This window comes from Panulirus ornatus, chromosome 20 (genome assembly GCF_036320965.1).
Source record: "Panulirus ornatus isolate Po-2019 chromosome 20, ASM3632096v1, whole genome shotgun sequence".
NCBI classification, from domain to species: domain Eukaryota; kingdom Metazoa; phylum Arthropoda; class Malacostraca; order Decapoda; family Palinuridae; genus Panulirus; species Panulirus ornatus.
In genome coordinates, this window is record NC_092243.1 from 67,134,470 (window position 1) to 67,156,969 (window position 22,500).

A 22,500-nucleotide genomic window follows, 5' to 3' on the forward strand; every position below is an offset into this window, starting at 1 on the left:
GGTGACTCTCCGGCAGGAGGCAGTTCGCGAGTGTGCTCCGCTGCAGGAGCTCCCGGTAATGACAGGCCGGGCAACGCCCTCACCGACAGACGTGTTCACCACACCCGCCCTGGGGGACTGCTCGCTCGCTCAGCAGCTCCAAAAACCCCGTGGGGTTGGTCACGGCCAGGGTGTGTGTGTGTCTGTGTGTGTGTGTGTGTGTGTGTGTGTGTGGGGACGTGGGAGGCAGGCCCTTGGGGGAGGGGTGGTATGTACAGCGGGTCTCTGACCTGACCTCAGGGATCGTGGTCTGAACCCTGGGGAAGAAGGGGGGGGAGTTGTTTCTCCTACCCCTTAGAGAAAAAGGGGAATGGTCTCCCCTTAATCCCTCTGGGGAAGAGGGGAAGTTGTTCCCCCAACTCCCCCTGGGGAAGAGGGGGAGTTATTTTTCCCCCTATCCCCTTAGGGAAAAGGGGACATTGTCTCCCACTACCCCTGGGGAAGAGGGTCAGTTGTTCCCCCAACCCCTTAGGGAAAAAAGGGGAATAATCTCCCCTAACCCCTCTGAGGAAGAGGGGGAAGTTATTTCCCCTCCCCCCTTTACCCCCTATGAAAAAAAGGGGGGAGCTATCTGTCCCCCTTCCCCCACGACTTCTGACCCCACGTCAAAAACCCAGGGACGCCCTCCCCTCGTATAGCAATCAGTCTCCTCGTATAACACAATCAGTCACCTCGTATAGCACAATCAGTCACCTCGCATAGCACAATCAGTCACCTCGTATAGCAATCAGTCACCTCGTATAACAATCAGTCACCTCGTATAACAATCAGTCACCTCGTATAGCAATCAGTCACCTCGTATAGCAATCAGTCACCTCGTATAGCACAATCAGTCACCTCGTATAGCACAATCAGTCACCTCGTATAACACAATCAGTCACCTCGTATAGCAATCAGTCACCTCGTATAGCAATCAGTCTCCTCGTATAACACAATCAGTCACCTCGTATAGCACAATCAGTCACCTCGCATAGCACAATCAGTCACCTCGTATAGCAATCAGTCACCTCGTATAACAATCAGTCACCTCGTATAACAATCAGTCACCTCGTATAGCAATCAGTCACCTCGTATAGCAATCAGTCACCTCGTATAGCACAATCAGTCACCTCGTATAGCACAATCAGTCACCTCGTATAACACAATCAGTCACCTCGTATAGCAATCAGTCACCTCGTATAGCAATCAGTCACCTCGTATAGCAATCAGTCACCTCGTATAGCACAATCAGTCACCTCGTATAGCACAATCAGTCACCTCGTATAGCAATCAGTCACCTCGTATAGCAATCAGTCACCTCGTATAGCACAATCAGTCACCTCGTATAGCACAATCAGTCACCTCGTATAGCAATCAGTCACCTCGTATAGCAATCAGTCACCTCGTATAGCACAATCAGTCACCTCGTATAGCAATCAGTCACCTCGTACAACAATCAGTCACCTCGTATAGCAATCAGTCACCTCGTATAGCAATCAGTCACCTCGTATAACACAATCAGTCACCTCGTATAACACAATCAGTCACCTCGTATAACACAATTAGTCACCTCGTATAACACAATCAGTCACCTCGTATAGCAATCAGTCACCTCGTATAACACAATCAGTCACCTCGTATAACACAATCAGTCACCTCGTATAGCACAATCAGTCACCTCGTATAACACAATCAGTCACCTCGTATAGCACAATCAGTCACCTCGTATAGCAATCAGTCACCTCGTATAACACAATTAGTCACCTCGTATAGCAATCAGTCACCTCGTATAGCAATCAGTCACCTCGTATAACACAATTAGTCACCTCGTATAACACAATCAGTCACCTCGTATAACACAATCAGTCACCTCGTATAGCACAATCAGTCACCTCGTATAGCAATCAGTCACCTCGTATAGCACAATCAGTCACCTCGTACAACAATCAGTCACCTCGTATAGCACAATCAGTCACCTCGTACAACAATCAGTCACCTCGTATAGCAATCAGTCACTTCGTATAACAATCAGTCACCTCGTATAGCAATCAGTCACCTCGTATAGCAATCAGTCACCTCGTATAACAATCAGTCACCTCGTATAACGCAATCAGTCACCTCGTATAGCAATCAGTCACCTCGTACAACAATCAGTCACCTCGTATAGCAATCAGTCACCTCGTATAGTCACCTCGTATAGCAATCAGTCACCTCGTATAACACAATTAGTCACCTCGTATAACAATCAGTCACCTCGTATAGCACAATCAGTCACCTCGTACAACAATCAGTCACCTCGTATAATCAGTCACCTCGTATAGCAATCAGTCACCTCGTATAGCAATCAGTCACCTCGTATAACAATCAGTCACCTCATATAGCAATCAGTCACCTCGTATAACAATCAGTCACCTCGTATAACAATCAGTCACCTCGTATAGCAATCAGTCACCTCGTATAGTCACCTCGTATAGCAATCAGTCACCTCGTATAACAATCAGTCACCTCGTACAACAATCAGTCACCTCGTATAACAATCAGTCACCTCGTATAACAATCAGTCACCTCGTATAGCAATCAGTCACCTCGTATAACACAATCAGTCACCTGGTATAGCACAATCAGTCACCTCGTATAGCAATCAGTCACCTCGTATAACACAATCAGTCACCTGGTATAGCAGAATCAGTCACCTCGTATAACAATCAGTCACCTCGTATAGCAATCAGTCACCTCGTATAACACAATCAGTCACCTGGTATAGCACAATCAGTCACCTCGTATAACAATCAGTCACCTCGTATAACACAATCAGTCACCTGGTATAGCAGAATCAGTCACCTCGTATAGCAATCAGTCACCTCGTATAACACAATCAGTCACCTCGTATAACACAATCAGTCACCTCGTATAACAATCAGTCACCTCACCAACTAACCCCCAAAATGACGTGACCCGATGGCGTACCATTCCCAGTGGGTGACTGTTACTGAGGCACGACACGGCAGTGGACGAGGAGGAGGAGGAGGAAGAGGAGGAGGAGGAAGAGGAGGAGGAGGAGGGGCTGTTGTCCCTCGGCTGCCGTAACACATAACAGCGCTGCCACCAGTCATCCAACCACTTAAATTTCAGTCGTTTTATCCTCGTCTCGTGCTCCCTGCCTATTAGTGCCAGTGTGTAACGTTTGACATGGCTTTGGAAACTATTTGATACACAACCACGTAAAGTGGAAGTATATATATATATATATATATATATATATATATATATATATATATATATATATATATATATATATATATATATATCCATGGGGATAGGGGAGAAAGAATACTTCCCACGTATTCCCTGCGTGTCGTAGAAGGCCACTAAAAGGGGAGGGAGCGGGGGGCTGGAAATCCTCCCCTCTCGTTTTTTTTTAATTTTCCAAAGAAAGGAACAGAGAAGGGGGCCAGGTGAGGATATTCCCTCAAAGGCCCAGTCCTCTGTTCTTGACGCTACCTCGCTAATGCGGGAAATAGCGAATATTTTGAAAGAAATATATATATATATTTATTTATCCCTGGGGATAGGGGATTAAGAATACTTCCCACGTATTCCCTGCGTGTCGTAGAAGGCGACTAAAAGGGGAGGGAGCGGGGGGCTGGAAATCCTCCCCTCTCTTTTTTTTTTTTTATTTTCCAAAAGAAGGAACAGAGGGGGCCAGGTGAGGATATTCCAAAAAAGGCCCAGTCTTCTGTTCTTAACGCTACCTCGCTAACGCGGGAAATGGCGAAGTTTAAAAATATATATATATATATATATATATATATATATATATATATATATATATATATATATATATATATATATATATATATACACACACACACGCAGTTTTTCGCGTAGAGGTAACTACAGGAACAGAAAACAGCCTTTTTGTTTCTCTCACATCTACCCTTTACCTGCCCAGAAAAATGCATCGAAACCAGTGCCTACCATGCACACCAAGGCCCCAGAGACCCTCTCATGGTTTCCCCTGATCACCTTATTTGCCGTGGTTCAGTTCAGGGACAGCACGTCGCCCTCTGTATAAGACATCGCTCCAATCTGTTCTATCCCGTGCACGTCTCGCACCCTCTTGCATGTTCAGGCCCCGAGTCCCCACAGCATCTTACACTCCAACCTTCCATACTCCTTTTCGGTCTCCCCCACTTCTTGTTCCCTCCACCAAAGCTCTACAGATCGGTAGAAAAGAAAAGAAAAAACAAAGACAAGTCACAGTATGGATTCTGATGAATGGCGAAAAGATTAACGTAGAAAAGGAGCTAGAGCCAAGTGAGCAGTGCACGGGAGCAGTGAAAACACAGAACAAAATTCTTGGATTCATAGGCACGGTCTTCGAATCTTAATAAGTCCAGGAGAAATCATCCTCCTTAAACTTTATATTTCACTGATTCTTTCCCATCTTTTGAACACCTGTGTTCAATTTTGGTCACCCTACCTTAAAAAAAAAAAGAAAAAAAATTAACGTGGGTAGGGTCGAGGTACCAAGAGAATTCCCCTGAGGACTGAGACACAAATCCTACGAGAGCACATTAAGCGACCTGAATCTATATCAAGCGACTTGACTCCATTTACCTTACAAAAGAGAGGGTTAAGAGGTGATCTAACACTACTATACAAAACCATCAAAGTTACTTAAGACTCGATTCGTCTGATTTCACTCTCGGTAATGGATATAAACCCATGAGCAAATTATTTCTACCTCTAATAAGGCACAAAGTATATTTTTCTTCAATAGGAGTGTTAACGTATGGAACCATTTGGCAATTGGGATGGGTAGAACTACAGACAAGTTTAAGCTTAAAGTAGACTTGGTAAATACTTCTCTTCAAGTCCACGACTTACTTTATTTGCGCCTCCAAAGTCACAAAGACAACTTGCTGGTTATTATCTTCACCACATTAATCTATGAATTTCTATCTATCTATCTATCTATCTATCTATCTATCTATCACAAACAGCCCCAGAAGGGCCCATTGGTCTGTTGTGGTTTAAGTTTCTTTGTAAACTAAAGTAGCTTCAGTTAGATAAAGTTAACTAACCTAACTTGACCTAACCTAACCTAACCCAGGTGGTGAGGAGGTAAGGTACTCACCCGAGGTGGTGGTGAGGAGGTATGGTACTCACCCGAGGTGGTGGTGAGGAGGTATGGTACTCACCCGAGGTGGTGGTGAGGAGGTATGGTACTCACCCGAGGTGGTGGTGAGGAGGTAAGGTACTCACCCGAGGTGGTGGTGAGGAGGTATGGTACTCACCCGAGGTGGTGGTGAGGAGGTATGGTACTCACCCGAGGTGGTGGTGAGGAGGTATGGCACTCACCCGAGGTGGTGGTGAGGAGGTAAGGTACTCACCCGAGGTGGTGGTGAGGAGGTATGGTACTCACCCGAGGTGGTGGTGAGGAGGTATGGTACTCACCCGAGGTGGTGGTGAGGAGGTATGGTACTCACCCGAGGTGGTGGTGAGGAGGTATGGTACTCACCCGAGGTGGTGGTGAGGAGGTATGGTACTCACCCGAGGTGGTGGTAAGGAGGTATGGTACTCACCCGAGGTGGTGGTGAGGAGGTAAGGTACTCACCCGAGGTGGTGGTGAGGAGGTAAGGTACTCACCCGAGGTGGTGGTGAGGAGGTATGGTACTCACCCGAGGTGGTGGTGAGGAGGTATGGTACTCACCCGAGGTGGTGGTGAGGAGGTAAGGTACTCACCCGAGGTGGTGGTGAGGAGGTATGGTACTCACCCGAGGTGGTGGTGAGGAGGTATGGTACTCACCCGAGGTGGTGGTGAGGAGGTATGGCACTCACCCGAGGTGGTGGTGAGGAGGTATGGTACTCACCCGAGGTGGTGGTGAGGAGGTATGGTACTCACCCGAGGTGGTGGTGAGGAGGTATGGTACTCACCCGAGGTGGTGGTGAGGAGGTAAGGTACTCACCCGAGGTGGTGGTGAGGAGGTAAGGTACTCACCCGAGGTGGTGGTGAGGAGGTATGGTACTCACCCGAGGTGGTGGTGAGGAGGTATGGCACTCACCCGAGGTGGTGGTGAGGAGGTAAGGTACTCACCCGAGGTGGTGGTGAGGAGGTAAGGTACTCACCCGAGGTGGTGGTGAGGAGGTATGGTACTCACCCGAGGTGGTGGTGAGGAGGTATGGTACTCACCCGAGGTGGTGGTGAGGAGGTATGGTACTCACCCGAAGTCGTCGACGGAGGAGAGCGAGGAGGAGGAGGAGGAGGAGCCTTTGTTCTGGATGGTTCTCCGGGCGTCCCTCGCTCCTCTCGCCATCTCTCTCGTCTCCTCCTGTAGGCACGCAAAAATAAATTCTTAAAATCACTCCTTCCCCGTCGTCTCACTATGCTACGAGAAAAAAAAAATAATTAATAAATGTCAATAAGTATCAATATCAAATTATCCAGACTGATAATGAAGATAATTAGACATTTTTGTACGTAATTCTTAGGATTTATCTCTAACTTGCGCGTGAATGGATGGCGAGGCCAATTGATCTGCCGTCTCTTAGAAAATGTAAATTGATTTACAAGATTTCAAATAATACAAAAAGAAAAATACATTAAGATTTCATGGCGACAGCAACACAAGAGGGAAATGTTTCTGTATCAATACATCATACATAACACCTGCATATTAGCACTACAAACCAACATGTCTGTAGCAGATTAAGGTCATCGGGATACTTGAGTAACATTTAGAGAAAACCGATCGATAGTTTACCCAAAATAAGAAAATATGAATAAATCAATATATATATACACACACACCCCTGGCTGCAAGATGTCACCAGTTGAACATATACATTAACTGTGCTGAGGTATGAGATTTAAAGGAGAGTTAACCATTTAGATCGTGTAACTAGAGTTTTTAATCAAGAACCTGCATATCTAACTTCAATTCGCAAAAAAAAAAAAAATTACTATTAACCTTCATATTTTCACGAGTCTGGGATGAAATTTACCTGTCCGTTTTCTGTAGGCGCCTCGCCGTCGTTGGAAGCAGAGAAAACGGAGATGCCACTATCCCGCGTCGTGGCCGAGCTTTTGGGGCGAGACGAGACGTCTCCCTCCACCAGCACCTCCTCCTCTTCCTCTTCCTCGTCCTCCACCTCCACTTCTTCCTCCTCGATCTCCGTTTCTTCGTCCTCCTCGTAGCAATACTCCGACTTGTCCTCATCGTCCTCGGGGTCGGAGAGGGTGTCGTGCTTCCCGCTGAGTCTCAGTGAGCGTCGGGACACCGCCGATAAGGGCGGGATGACGCTCCGGGTCGATCCGGCTCGAGACACGGTTATCAACCCGTCACCTGCACACACACACACCCAGGCCCAAGACGACACAGAAATGTCTTAGTAGAAACTCATCGAAAACCAATAACGAAGACAATTTCTAAAAGAACAGAATTTACCAAATTTATAATGATGGCACAATAGCAATTTTACTGATTCGATACCAAGTTGTATGTAGAGTGAGAGCCAGTGCAGTTAACAAGGACAAAGATTAATTACGTAACCACAGACAGCCACTACACTCACACGTACAGACTATTTAATTCTATTCCTTTTCAATACCTGTAACAAAATATACTGTTTATATGTTTTCGTGTAAATTTACAGTCTTTGGCGACGGATAATTCAAAATTATCATTTATTATCATAATTATTTGCAGTAGAGGCAGTAATAAAGACAAAGGGACCCGCCCAAGTCATCAATTAAAGTAAATAAGAGTAAAGAAGATGTGACACGGAGAACAAGGTTATCATTATTACCCGACTGATATGGATATACATAACGTCCAAGGCTTAAAATAATGTACCAAACTTAAAACTAGGTTCCTTATATATATATATATATATATATATATATATATATATATATATATATTGCTTTGTCGCTGTCTCCCGCGTTTGCGAGGTAGCGCAAGGAAACAGACGAAAGAAATGGCCCAACCCACCCCCATACACATGTATATACATACGTCCACACACGCAAATATACATACCTACACAGCTTTCCATGGTTTACACCAGACGCTTCACATGCCCTGATTCAATCCACTGACAGCACGTCAACCCCGGTATACCACATCGATCCAATTCACTCTATTCCTTGCCCTCCTTTCACCCTCCTGCATGTTCAGGCCCCGATCACTCAAAATCTTTTTCACTCCATCTTTCCACCTCCAATTTGGTCTCCCACTTCTCCTCGTTCCCTCCACCTCCGACACATATATCCTCTTGGTCAATCTTTCCTCACTCATTCTCTCCATGTGCCCAAACCATTTCAAAACACCCTCTTCTGCTCTCTCAACCACGCTCTTTTTATTTCCACACATCTCTCTTACCCTTACGTTACTTACTCGATCAAACCACCTCACACCACACATTGTCCTCAAACATCTCATTTCCAGCACATCCATCCTCCTGCGCACAACTCTATCCATAGCCCACGCCTCGCAACCATACAACATTGTTGGAACCACTATTCCTTCAAACATACCCATTTTTGCTTTCCGAGATAATGTTCTCGACTTCCACACATTCTTCAAGGCTCCCAGGATTTTCGCCCCCTCCCCCACCCTATGATCCACTTCCGCTTCCATGGTTCCATCCACTGCCAGACCCACTCCCAGATATCTAAAACACTTTACTTCCTCCAGTTTTTCTCCATTCAAACTTACCTCCCAATTGACTTGACCCTCAACCCTACTGTACCTAATAACCTTACTCTTATTCACATTTACTCTTAACTTTCTTCTTTCACACACTTTACCAAACTCAGTCACCAGCTTCTGCAGTTTCTCACATGAATCAGCCACCAGCGCTGTATCATCAGCGAACAACAACTGACTCACTTCCCAAGGTCTCTCATCCACGACAGACTTCATACTTGCCCCTCTTTCCAGAATCTTGCATTCACCTCCCTAACAACCCCATCCATAAACAAATTAAACAACCATGGAGACATCACACACCCTTGCCGCAAACCTACATTCACTGAGAACCAATCACTTTCCTCTCTTCCTACACGTACACATGCCTTACATCCTCGATAAAAACTTTTCACTGCTTCTAACAATTTGCCTCCCACACCATATATTCTTAATACCTTCCACAGAGCATCTCTAACAACTCTATCATATGCCTTCTCCAGATCCATAAATGTTATATATATATATATATATATGTATTTTTTTTTTTTCATACTATTCGCCATTTCCCGCGATAGCGAGGTAGCGTTAAGAACAGAGGACTGGGCCTTTGAGGGAATATCCTCACCTGGCCCCCTTCTCTGTTCCTTCTTTTGGAAAATTAAAAAAAAAAAAAAAAAAAAAAAAAAAAAAAAAAACGAGAGGGGAGGATTTCCAGCCCCCCGCTCCCTTCCCTTTTAGTCGCCTTCTACGACACGCAGGGAATACGTGGGAAGTATTCTTTCTCCCCTATCCCCAGGGATAATATATATATATATATATATATATATATATATATATATATATATATATATATATATATATATATATATATATATATATATATATCCTCCGCATGCAATAAATACAGGGTCAGTTAGTTAAATTTTTTTTTTGACAACAGCAAGTGACGTGTATTGTAAATCAGCACAATGTCCTTTGAGTTAGGAAACGTCCACTTTAATACATGTAAAAGGGGCAACCAAAGTGTATACTGGCAGATACAGTTGTTGAGGACAGTTTACCCTTATGGGACGAAGTGCTGACCACTTCTAACGACACATATCCTTGTGGACTCTTTAAAGATTATAAACTTTTAGGGTTACCCCCTCGTCTTCAGTCGCTGCTGTCCTACACTGAGGGCGCGCCACATTATAACCCCGACGAAACAGAAATAGTTTCTGGAGCCGATGGATGAAGTCCGTTTTCTTTATTTACTTTCGGTTTACAGAAAACGATTCAAAGGGAAACTAAATAACCAGAGGTTTAAACACTCCTCCCTCCTACTGCTTGAAGAATAGTGCTAATATTTATATAATGATGTGATGGTTTGTGTAGTAATATTACCTGACGTCAAAACCAAATATGTATATTGACCTTAATTAAGCAGTGAGCGTGCAGGAGGCGAGTGTCTTTGATCAAACAGAGACCATGTCATGTCTGGTATGGTGTGATGCTGCCAGGGTGGAGGGTATGGTGGTGGTACAAGGGCCTTGTCTTCACATTTGGCAGCATTGAACTTGACTTTACGACCCTTATGCAAGATGGTACGACCCTTGAGTACGACGGTACGACTCTTGAGTACGACGATACGACCCTCGAGTACGACGATACGACCCTTGAGTACGACGGCTCGACCCTTCAGCACGACGATACGATCCTTGAGTACGACGGTACGACTCTTGAGTACGACGATACGACCCTCGAGTACGACGATACGACCCTTGAGTACGACGGTTCGACCCTTCAGCACGACGATACGACCCTTGAGTACGACGATACGACCCTTGAGCACTGAGAGAGAGAGAGAGAGAGAGAGAGAGACAGAGAGAGAGAGAGAGAGAGAGAGAGAGAGAGAGAGAGAGAGAGAGAGAGAGAGAGAGAGAGAGAGAGAGAGAGAGAATTACGAGGATAAACGTGTCTGGATCAAAGATGAGGTGACTGCGAAACGCTCCCCTCAGTATACCATCCCACACACACACACACACACACACACACACACACACACAGGGGTAAAGGCAGTCTATAGTATTACCACACACCCACCCGCCCGCCCGTGAGATGTCTGCTCTGTGTGGGCGGGCGGGTGGTGGAGGTGGAGGAGGTGGTGGTGCTGCTGGACCTTGCTACAGTCCTGGGAATCGACGAGGGGTCTTTGAGAGGGCCAGACCTGCCGTAGGAGGGTGTTGACACACACACACACACACACACACACACACACACACACACACACACACACACATTGAGAGAGCCAGAGCTGCCGTTGAAGGGTGTTGAGAAACACACACACACACACAACACAAGACTACATACAACAGGAATACGAGAGTCACGTGGTAACACGGGATGTCGGTCACACGGGATGTCGCGTGGTAACACGGGATGTCACGTGGCAACACGAGATGTCACGTGGCAACACGGGATGTCACGTGGTAACACGGGATGTCACGTGGTAACACGGGATGTCACGTGGTAACACGGGATGTCACGTGGCAACACGGGATGTCACGTGGTAACACGGGATGTCACGTGTTAACACGGGATGTCACGTGGTAACACGGGATGTCACGTGGCAACACGGGATGTCACGTGGTAACACGGGATGTCACGTGGTAACACGGGATGTCACGTGGTAACACGGGATGTCACGTGGCAACACGGGATGTCACGTGGCAACACGGGATGTCACGTGGTAACACGGGATGTCACGTGGTAACACGGGATGTCACGTGGCAACACGGGATGTCACGTGGTAACACGGGATGTCACGTGGTAACACGGGATGTCACGTGGCAACACGGGATGTCACGTGGTAACACGGGATGTCACGTGGTAACACGGGATGTCACGTGTTAACACGGGATGTCACGTGTTAACACGGGATGTCACGTGGTAACACGGGATGTCACTGGTGATGCGCCACCTTCCACCAACCAGAGCTGAGTTGATGACGACGGTCTTATCTGTCCTGCGTCTCCAGCCCTGGGCCCAGGGTTGGGTTGTGGGGTCAAAAAACTACGACAAACGAAGCGGCTTCGCTACGCTCTCTCTCTCTCTCTCTCTCTCTCTCTCTCTCTCTCTCTCTCTCTCTCTCTCTCTCTCTCTATCCCCGCCCTGAAACCAGCGTGTGGCTATCGTGTGCACACAGCAAAGCACACAACGAGAGATGGTTCGATCGAGCCGTGGCTGTGCTGCTGTGACACGGGAGTCGAGGCTTCACAGCGTGAGTCGAGGTATCATAGCCGGAGCCGAGGCTTCGTAACGAGATCGAGGCGGGATCGAAGCTTCCATTAGGAGTCAAGGCTTCAGGAGATATCTACAGTGTGTGTGTGTGTGTGTGTGTGTGTGTGTGTGTCATCATACTAACAAATGAAATAGATATGATCGTAAATGATAAATCAAGGGAGGAAGAAGCGTTGATAAAGATAAGGATATATATATATATATATATATATATATATATATATATATATATATATATATATATATATATATATATATATATATATATCCCTGGGGATAGGGGATTAAGAATACTTCCCACGTATTCCCTGCGTGTCGTAGAAGGCGACTAAAAGGGGAGGGAGCGGGGGGCTGGAAATCCTCCCCTCTCGTTTTTTTTTTTTTTTTTTAATTTTCCAAAAGAAGGAACAGAGGGGGCCAGTTGAGGATATTCCAAAAAAGGCCCAGTTCTCTGTTCTTAGCGCTACCTCGCTAACGCGGGAAATGGCGAATAGTTTAAAAGAAAGAAAGAATATATATATATATATATATATATATATATATATATATATATATATATATATATATATATATATATATATATATATACATATACATATATAAACATATATATATATAAACATATATATATATATATATATATATATATATATATATATATATATATATATATATATATATATATATATATATATATATAAAGTGCATTTCTAGAAGCTGAGGAGAGGCAATGGCAGATGCTGGTGAGGTAGAGAGGTATGACGGTGCGGGAGGTTGAGAGCGGGCCAGGCGTACCCTACCTTGCTCGAGGGGCGCCAGGGCGTTGATCCTCCTGTGTAGGGAAGGGGAGCGGCTGCCGGGCCTCTCCCCTCGCGCGCTGCCCAGTCCACTGCCGCCATACTTGTTGGGCAGGAGGGAGTATCCTGTGGGGCACACGACACTGCGATTAGACGCCGCACACACGACCGACCCGTGGGAGGTGAGGACACACCAAGGTGTGTGCGCCGGGAACATGCGCAGAACGGTTGCATTCGTTCACATCCACTCCCGCTGGTCTCTACCCAACCCCACCCACAGCCAAGCCTCATAGACCTTCCCTGGCCTCTACCCACCCACAGCCACGCCTCATAGACCTTCCCTGGCCTCTACCCACCCACAGCCAAGCCTCATAGACCTTCCCTGGCCTCTACCTACCCACAGCCAAGCCTCATAGCCTCTACTTCCCGTGGGTCCTCTAAGACCGCTTCGTGTACGCCTGGTCCAGCCCATTCAAACCACGTCGTCCCCTGCGAACCACATCGCACTATCCTTTCCACGCCTCGCACCCTCCTGCATGTTCAGGCCGCGAACCTTCCAAGCATCTTTCGCTTTATCCTTCCTCCATCCTCTTTAGTTCACCCCTTTTTCCTTATTCCCTCCACTTACGACATGTATCTCCTCTTAATAGACCTCTCCTCACTCATCCTCCCCATACGTCCAAACCATTTCAGCACACCCTCTTCTACTCTCTCATTCATGCTCCTCTTACTACCACACCTCTCTACTGCCCTACCATCTCACGTTCGACCAACCCTCCCTCACGTCACATACTGTCCTCACATTCCAATTCAACACATCCATCCTCTTCCGTTTTTGATCATTTCTGTTTGTAAGGTCGACGCCTCGCATCCATACAACACCGTCAGGACTACTACATCATCAAACTTACCCATTTTGGTCCTCACAGACAGTGATTCTCTCTCTCTCTCTCTCTCTCTCTCTCTCTCTCTCTCTCTCTCTCTCTCTCTCTCTCTCTCTCTCTGTCATTCGTCTCCCTCACGACCCAATCCATAAACAGAATAAACAGCCATGGTGACATCACACAACACGGCCGCAGACCGAACTCCATCACCTGGAACCACTCACTCTCCTCTCCTACGACTCGCCCATGTGTCCTACTCTCTTCGTTTAAAAGCTCACCACAGCTTATAGTAGATTTCCTCCCACAACGTACATATTCGCAACGCCTTCCTCAAGGCATCTCTATCAACACGTCATCCTCAGAGCCATAAACGCCTCAAAGAAATCCTTCTGTTTCTCTTGAGTATTTCTCACACTGATTCTTAAAAGCAAAAACCTGATCCACACATGATATACCACTCCTATAGCCACACACACACACACACACACACACACACATATATATATATATATATATATATATATATATATATATATATATATATATATATATATATATATTGAAGGCTCCAGTCATGGACAGAAGTCCACATCAAGGCTGGGCCTTAACTGAAATATAAAGAATTATGGAATTGAAAAAGAAAAGAAAAGGGAAAGTATTTATCAATTTAGGAGGTCGCACGATCGCTCATAGAGGGTTAGGGATACGACGTTTGATGTGCCTCGTAGCTAAACGTCTAAGCACAAAGTGGAACAGCGGAAAAGGAAAATATCGAACTCTTCCCACTCAAAAAAGACGCCATGTATACATTTTCTCGCTTAAAGCTAGCGGGAGGACACGGGTATATAAGCATGCCCCAGTCGGAGCCACTTCGGCTAAAGAGATATGATTATGAACTTCGTCAATAAAGGAGGAGAAAAAAAAAATCAAGGGGGATCATTATGAGCTGTTTGGGGTGTTCGCTAACCTGACTCTTGGAAGGAGAGAGGAAGGAGAGAGATTACTGGCAGAGGGAAGAGATGAGAGAAGGGAGTGTGAACTGCACAGGTGTCCTGTGTAAGGCAAGGTGGAAGTATGAGGACGGCTCATCATCGGTGGATTGGACCCCCACACAAAAACCATAGGAAGAAGCGGCCAGATATTCAATATCCTGAGGGGGAAATACTTAGTGGTTTCAAGCAACAGGGGAGCAAGGCTCATTAGGAGATTTCTCAGCTATGCCTCCGCAGACAGAAGAGCAGGTTAGGAGATACTGGGAGAGACCAGAGATACAAGCTTTAAACAAGAGGCAAGTGTGGTATACTACATCCCATGTAACGGATGCAGCAGGACAGACGCGGGACGGAGAAGTTGAAGCGCTGGAACAAGGACCAGAAAACACAGGAATGACGAGAAAAAACCATGAAATGGCCAACGCAATGGTGCTTTACGTGGAGGAAGCAGGACAACTCTCCCCACATGTGAGGCACATATCTACCTACACAAAGGCTTTGACAGACTGAGGAGGAGGAGGAGGGGAGTAGAAGCAGCCTACAGTTTACTGGAGGAAAAAACTTTGATAAAGTAGGAGGCAGTTTTGGGCTGGCTGCAGCGGCCGCCAGACTGGAGGGCGGAGCTTGGTCCACTATGAGCGTCCAATACGAGCAGGAGTAAGAGGAGTAACCATTCAGGGAGCGCCACGTCACAGCGCCCGGGAACCTGATCCAACAACATTGAGCAAAGACTTCGCGTGAGGCAAGCCTGTGTCATTATCTTCCTGAGGCAGAAAACTGTCATAACGATGAGCATTAAATCCTGATAAAAGGAGTTCGAGTCTCACTGCTCCTTTGCTACCTATCTGTCAGAAGGTACAACATTAATTCATGATACATTTCTCCGTTTCCTCTCTTATTGACAGGGGTGATATTCGCCAAATTCCATCCAGTCTTTGAGTAACCTTATCCACCGTTAATGATTTGGTTAATACATTCGTTACGGAATGATATCAGCTGCATCCTGACCTCCTACAAGAACCATGGGGCTAGGTTATCAGAGCCAGTTGACCTGTCTGGTTTTCATTGACGTATGTATTTCAGCATAACTCTTCATTTTCGCTATCGTTCATTTTTCATCATCAAACCCTCGTTTTTTTTTTTCCCAGTTGAGGTCTATATGATTCTTCCTCCGTTATATATAAAGAGATGAAAGATATTTTTTTTTTTCATACTATTCGCCATTTCCCGCGATAGCGACGTAGCGTTAAGAACAGAGGACTGGGCCTTTGAGGGAATATCCTCACCTGGCCCTCTTCTCTGTTCCTTCTTTTGGAAAATTAAAAAAAAAAACGAGAGGGGAGGATTTCCAGCCCCCCGCTCCCTTCCTTTTTAGTCGCCTTCTACGACACGCAGGGAATACGTGGGAAGTATTTTTTTTTTAGTATGAAAGTCATTTTCTTGACGTCAACAATCACTTCGTCATGTTTGGTTATGTGAGGTTCGTCTGTCCAGTTGACGTTCTTTCTCTGTCTCCTCTGTAATGGCACAGTTCCTTGAGGATTATCTTTAACATTCACGAAGAAATCCTTCTTATATATTCACCTTTACTTTTGTCTTATAACCTCTTTGCATTACCACTGTATTTTAACAAGTCCTTGACGATTTTCACAGTTTTCCATAAACTTGAATTTCTTGTATATATCTTTTTTTGGGAGGGGCCAATTAGATTAATTTCCCTCATAATCCAAGTCGGTTCTGAGTTTACACAACCGCCTCTTTCCATCATTCCTGGGACGTTTTCACTCTCTCAATAAGATATATATATATTCTTTTAAAGAAATACTGTACATATTGTCCAATGTATTACCATAAAGGGGTTTTACCCATTCAAAATAGTATTACCATAAAGGGGTTTTACCCATTCAAAATAGTATTACTAATCTCATGTCTCATCATGTCAAAGCTTCCACGTCTCTGATGTGGGATCAGAGACGAAGGCTTTGGATTCCACTGTGGCTAAAAGGACACGGAGAAGAAAGGCCACCTCCAGACGTGTTAGCGGTCCTCTACACTGGGGCAAAGAAATCCCCTGTTGATATGAAACAGGGGACTCAGAGGGGAAATACATGGGACACCTATACATCCCCAGTATATATATATATATATATATATATATATATATATATATATATATATATATATATATATATATTTTTTTTAACGATGCAGGGTTGAACTGTGCTGTTATGTATGACACAGACAGAGTAGCAGATATTAGGTTTTCTGCCCTGTTCAACGATGTAGGGTTGAACTGTGCTGTTATGTATGACATAGACAGAGTAGCAGATATTAGGTTTTCTGCCCCGTTCAATTCAAGCAGGTTCCTGCCCCTCCATTTGGATATGTGTGTGGGACAGCGGCGATCCAAGAGAGGCAAAGGTGTTCGGTGCGAGAAGAAAGGAAAAGTGCTGGAGTGAGGAGGGAAGGAAAAGTGAGTGAAGTATGGGAAACTGAGTGAAGTATGTATAGAGTGGTGGAAGCATTATCGTAAGAGAGGTGGAGGCTGGTGTCTGTATGAAGGTCATTTTCGAAGGGAAGCAAGTCGAATGGGAAGGGACACCCTGGGGAAAAAAATATCCAGCAACATGAACCTCGGCCGGTAAAGTAGAATATACAACTCTTGACAGAATGATAAACGACCTTACTTGAATCGACGACAAAGAAACATTACATTTTATATCCCCTAACTGCTCACCCCTCGCCTTGGCATCGCAGCATCGTATGTAAACCACAACGGCCACATTTGCACACGTCCACTCTGGTTGTCTCGTACAGCGAGCTGAAACCACCAGCGCCCGCCATCTACAGGCGAGCCCAACCAACACTCCCTTTCTCCCTCCGGTTCTGACACACACACACACACACACACACACACACACACACATACATACAGATCCTCTTTGCCAATCTTGCGTCACTCCTCCTCTCCATGTGTCCCAACCATTTCAACACAGTCTGTATCAGCTCTCTCTCAACCAGACGACACTCTCATGCCGTCATGCCCTACGTGATCAACCCCCCCTCACGCCAAAGTTTGTCCTTAGGCATTTCATCAACAACACGTCCACACACCCTCCTCCTTTCTCTTCTATAGCGTTAAGGACGTAAGACACATCCATGCAACACCATCGGGCCTTGTAACATATCATCAAAAAATACCTATCTTTTGCCCTCCACCTTCCACGCATTCTTCAGGGCATCCAGAACCTTAGGTCCCTCTCTGTGGCTCACTGCAGAGTCCCTGTTTACATCCACTCTCATGTCCTAGGTACTTAAAGGACCTAGTTTCCTACAGGTCATTTGCGTTTAAACTTAAGCGCCAAACCATCCTGTCTGTTCCCCTCAATGCTCTTTGTTCACATTCACTCTTAACTTTCCCTTTTTCCAAACGCTCAGTACCCTGAGCTACTCTCTGCAGTCCATCACCACAGTGGTGTCATCTGCAAACAACAAAGTAACCAGTAAGCAAACATGGCCCCCCTCACCCCAAGCTTACCAAAGACCCTGCATGTGGGCTACGACACTTCCATTCACCTCCCTTAACTTCCCGTCCATCAACGGATCAAACAACCATGGCGACATCACTTCCATTCACCTCTCTTAACTTCCCGTCCATCAACGGATCAAACAACCATGGCGACATCACTTCCATTCACCTCCCTTACCTTCCCGTCCATCAACAGATCAAACAACCATGGCGACATCCCACATCTGCGTTACAGACCTACCTACACCGGGAACCACAGACCTACCTACCTTCACCAGGAACCACTCACCCTCCTCCCTTCTTAACTCACACACACACACACACACACACCCACACACACACACACACACACACACACGTTAAAAAACACACATATCACCATATAATTTTCTGTGGGAGTCTTGCCCCCTGAACATGACATGAGTGAGTCGTGCCAGACACCGTAGCGTCCAAGATGGACACAGATAGTCACTGCTCATGATCTCTGATCCATCGTCCTTCAACTGCACCTGAACAACTGAAGACTTGAAGGCATTTGGCGGGGTCCCCCCCTTACGATACATGACACAACCATACTCTCTTACAGAAGTGTGAAGTGGTGATCTCTACGAGTGACAAAGCGTTTTGACACGTTTTCTAACATCTATGATAATGGGGAAAGAAAATGTACTCTACTTTTGTTACTACCACGAACAGCTACTGAAATAATATATATATATATATATATATATATATATATATATATATATATATATATATATATATATATATATATATATATATATATGCACAAAATCATAACTAGACAAGTGATTCTATAAATACTGAGAAAACCCACATGGAGAGGTGAAACGCGAGATCGTGAGCGCTTTCGGGTATTACCACATCATCAGAGGACAGTTCACAGATTCATCTCTGGTCCTCTCATTCTGTAACTGCCACTCGGAAGATGTGTTAATACACGAAAGCGCTCACGATCTCGTGTTTCACCTCTCCATGTGGGTTTTCTCACAGCACACATATATATATATATATATATATATATATATATATATATATATATATATATATATATATATATATATATATATATATATATATATATATGAGAGGAGGAGTGAAGGCACTTACCTTTCTCTATGGTGATGCCACGACTATAGGAAGAGCCCTGTCGCAGCTTGCCCAGGTAGACCCCACGGTAGCCGCCTGCGGGAGGAGAGGTCATGCAGTCATGCACTACGGCACCAACTGGTCCTACTGAGGGTGGAGGCTCTAGCGGGCAGCATACCCAGGCACTAGCAACGTAATGGGGCGGCGGCGGGGCGCCGCCGCCTCTACCGTGGCACACCAAAGGGGGGACAACAGTCTTCACGTGAACAGGTTTATCTTAAGTTACCCCCCCCGTGACACATCATAGAAAACCATACTCTGTTGTCACAGAAAATGGGGGCTCAGAATTCTCAGGGCCCGTTCTCCTGCGCGTCCCAGAGCGATAGCGGGCGGTATAGAAGTGTAATGTATCGCGTCCACTATGTGTTACGTGATCGCCTGCCATTTCGACTCTTGTCCCCCGTATATAAAGCAAGTCTAGGAGGAGGAGGAGGAGGAGGAGGAGGAGGAAGGAAGAGAACGAAAGCGCATGTACTGGGCCTTCTACGAGACAGGGTATGAACACCCGACTGACTCAAGCGAAAGATAGACTCTCTCTCTCTCTCTCTCTCTCTCTCTCTCTCTCTCTCTCTCTCTCTCTCTCTCTCTCTCTCTCAGAGCAGACTTGACCGCTTGCTTTTCTTGCCCCCTAATCGAGACAGCGCTCAGAAACCAACGTTTTAAACAACGACCCGATGCGCGCACACACACACACACACCCCAAAAAGGAAGATCTTCTACGTTAGTCTACGTACACACACAGTTCCTCCTCTCCATGTACCGAAACACGACCTCGCCGTCAGCGTACAACACACACACACACACACACACACACACACACGCCGTCAGCCCGCCTGACATCACACATCACAGTGCACGCACGCACACTATACATACACTCAACCACGTCCACCTCCCTTCTCCTTTTCCCTCTACGCTTCAGGCCACACACGGCACCACCACAACCCCCCTTTGTCCAGGAACTCGAGACGTGTGCCACGCCCTCGGTAAAGAAACGGAAGTGGGGGGAGACACAGAGAGAGAGAGAGAGAGAGAGAGAGAGAGAGAGAGAGAGAGAGGAGAGAGAGAGAGAGAGAGAGAGAGAGGAGGCCGCCATGGCTCCACCAGGATCATCCGGGTCAGAGCCAGAAAACTCAGGAGTGCCGTGTGTGTGTGTGTGTGTGTGTGTGTGTGTGTGTGTGTGTGTGTGTGATCTGGCTAACCATGTGTGCGTGCAACCAGATGTTTAGGAAGAAAAAAGAAAAAAAATCAGCAATCGAGGCTAGGGAGGGGAAGGTGACAGCCATTGTAGTGTTGGTTCGATACAGCTGAGCTATTAATCTTCCTGATACCCAGGCGGTCATGCCACCCTCGTCTGTAGCTGCCTGGCACACACACAGACACACACACAGACACACACACACACACACACACACACAGACTAATATATATATATATATATACATATATATATATATATATATATATATATATATATATATATATATATATATATATATATATATACATACATATATTACCCAGGGTCCATTCTTTCATTTTCATGTGTAATGCACCGAAACCACAGCTCCTTATCCACATCCAGGCCACAAAGACCTCTCCATGGCTTTCCCGTGGACGCTACATATGCTCCTGGTTCAGTCAACTGACAGTACATCCCCCACTCCCACCCCCCCCCCCCTCCCTGTACATCACGTCGCTTCAGTTCACTCTATCCCGTGCACGTCTTTCACCCTCCTGCATGTCCAAACCCCACCAAAAGCACTCAAAACATTTTTTCACTTCAATCCTTCCATGTCTAAAATCATTTCTTTCTTCTCCTCGTCCCCTCCAGTCACTCAACCACACACACACACACACACACACACACACACGTAATCATGACCCTTTTGAATAGCTGGTACGTGAAGGAAGCAGCTCCAGGCGAACTAACTCTGGTCTCCACCACACGAGCCTGGCTACTGTGTCCACCACAACACGAAGGTCGTCCTCAAACACGACCCGCCTCCAACCTGCTCACACAAAATATCGAATATTCGTATACCAAATATCTCAAAAAAGGAATATTGTGAATGAACTATTGAGCAAGCAGGTACACGACGACCCTTGAGCACGACGGTACACGACGACCTTCCAGCACGACGGTACACGACGACCCTTGAGCACGACGGTACACGACGACCCTTGAGCACGACGGTTACACGACGACCCTTGAGCACGACGGTACACGACGACCCTTGAGCACGACGGTTACACGACGACCCTTGAGCACGACGGTACACGACGACCCTTGAGCACGACGGTACACGACGACCCAAGAGTCGTACCGAGTGGTGGTCAAAGTCCTCCTAAACACAGTGGCCAGTCACGTACTACATCAAGCCTTACAAGTCTGATGATGGTAACACTGTCTACAATGCTATAAAGTGGGGGGGGGGGGGGGGGGGACGACCAGCAACACGTTACGGTGCGCAGGTGACGCTCATGTCCGTCACACAGGTGACGCTCACGTCCGTCACACCGTCCATCATCAGGACCACATACAAGCAGGACTAAACCCCATACTTTCGAAAGTTAGTCTCTAAGTATAAAGGTGCGAACGTACTGTGTGAAATAGTGTATGAGTGTAAGTGTAGATGAGTGTACATGTAGACCTGACTCTCATGAGATCCTCAGGTGTCTATAGACCTGACTCTCATGAGATCCTCTGGTGTCTATAGACCTGACTCACATGAGATCCTCAGGTGTCTATAGACCTGACTCTCATGAGATCCTCTGGTGTCTATAGACCTGACTCTCATGAGATCCTCAGGTGTCTATAGAGACCTGACTCTCATGAGATCCTCAGGTGTCTATAGACCTGACTCTCGTGAGATCCTCTGGTGTCTATAGACCTGACTCTCATGAGATCCTCAGGTGTCTATAGACCTGACTCTCATGAGATCCTCGGGTGTCTATAGACCTGACTCACATGAGATCCTCGGGTGTCTATAGACCTGACTCACATGAGATCCTCGGGTGTCTATAGACCTGACTCTCATGAGATCCCCAGGTGTCTATAGACCTGACTCTCATGAGATCCTCAGGTGTCTATAGACCTGACTCTCGTGAGATCCTCTGGTGTCTATAGACCTG

General features: G+C 46.1%; 1 protein-coding gene across 1 annotated transcript in view; it reads right to left on the minus strand.

Moving 5' to 3' along the window:
- The window catches only part of LOC139756084 (TOG array regulator of axonemal microtubules protein 1), a 269,423-nt gene that overhangs the window by 63,382 nt on the left and 183,541 nt on the right, over nucleotides 1-22,500 (minus strand). The window contains 4 exon segments of the mRNA XM_071675112.1: nucleotides 6,247-6,353; nucleotides 7,027-7,367; nucleotides 12,794-12,916; nucleotides 19,327-19,401. Of these exon segments, the coding sequence (XP_071531213.1) occupies nucleotides 6,247-6,353; nucleotides 7,027-7,367; nucleotides 12,794-12,916; nucleotides 19,327-19,401 (646 nt within the window).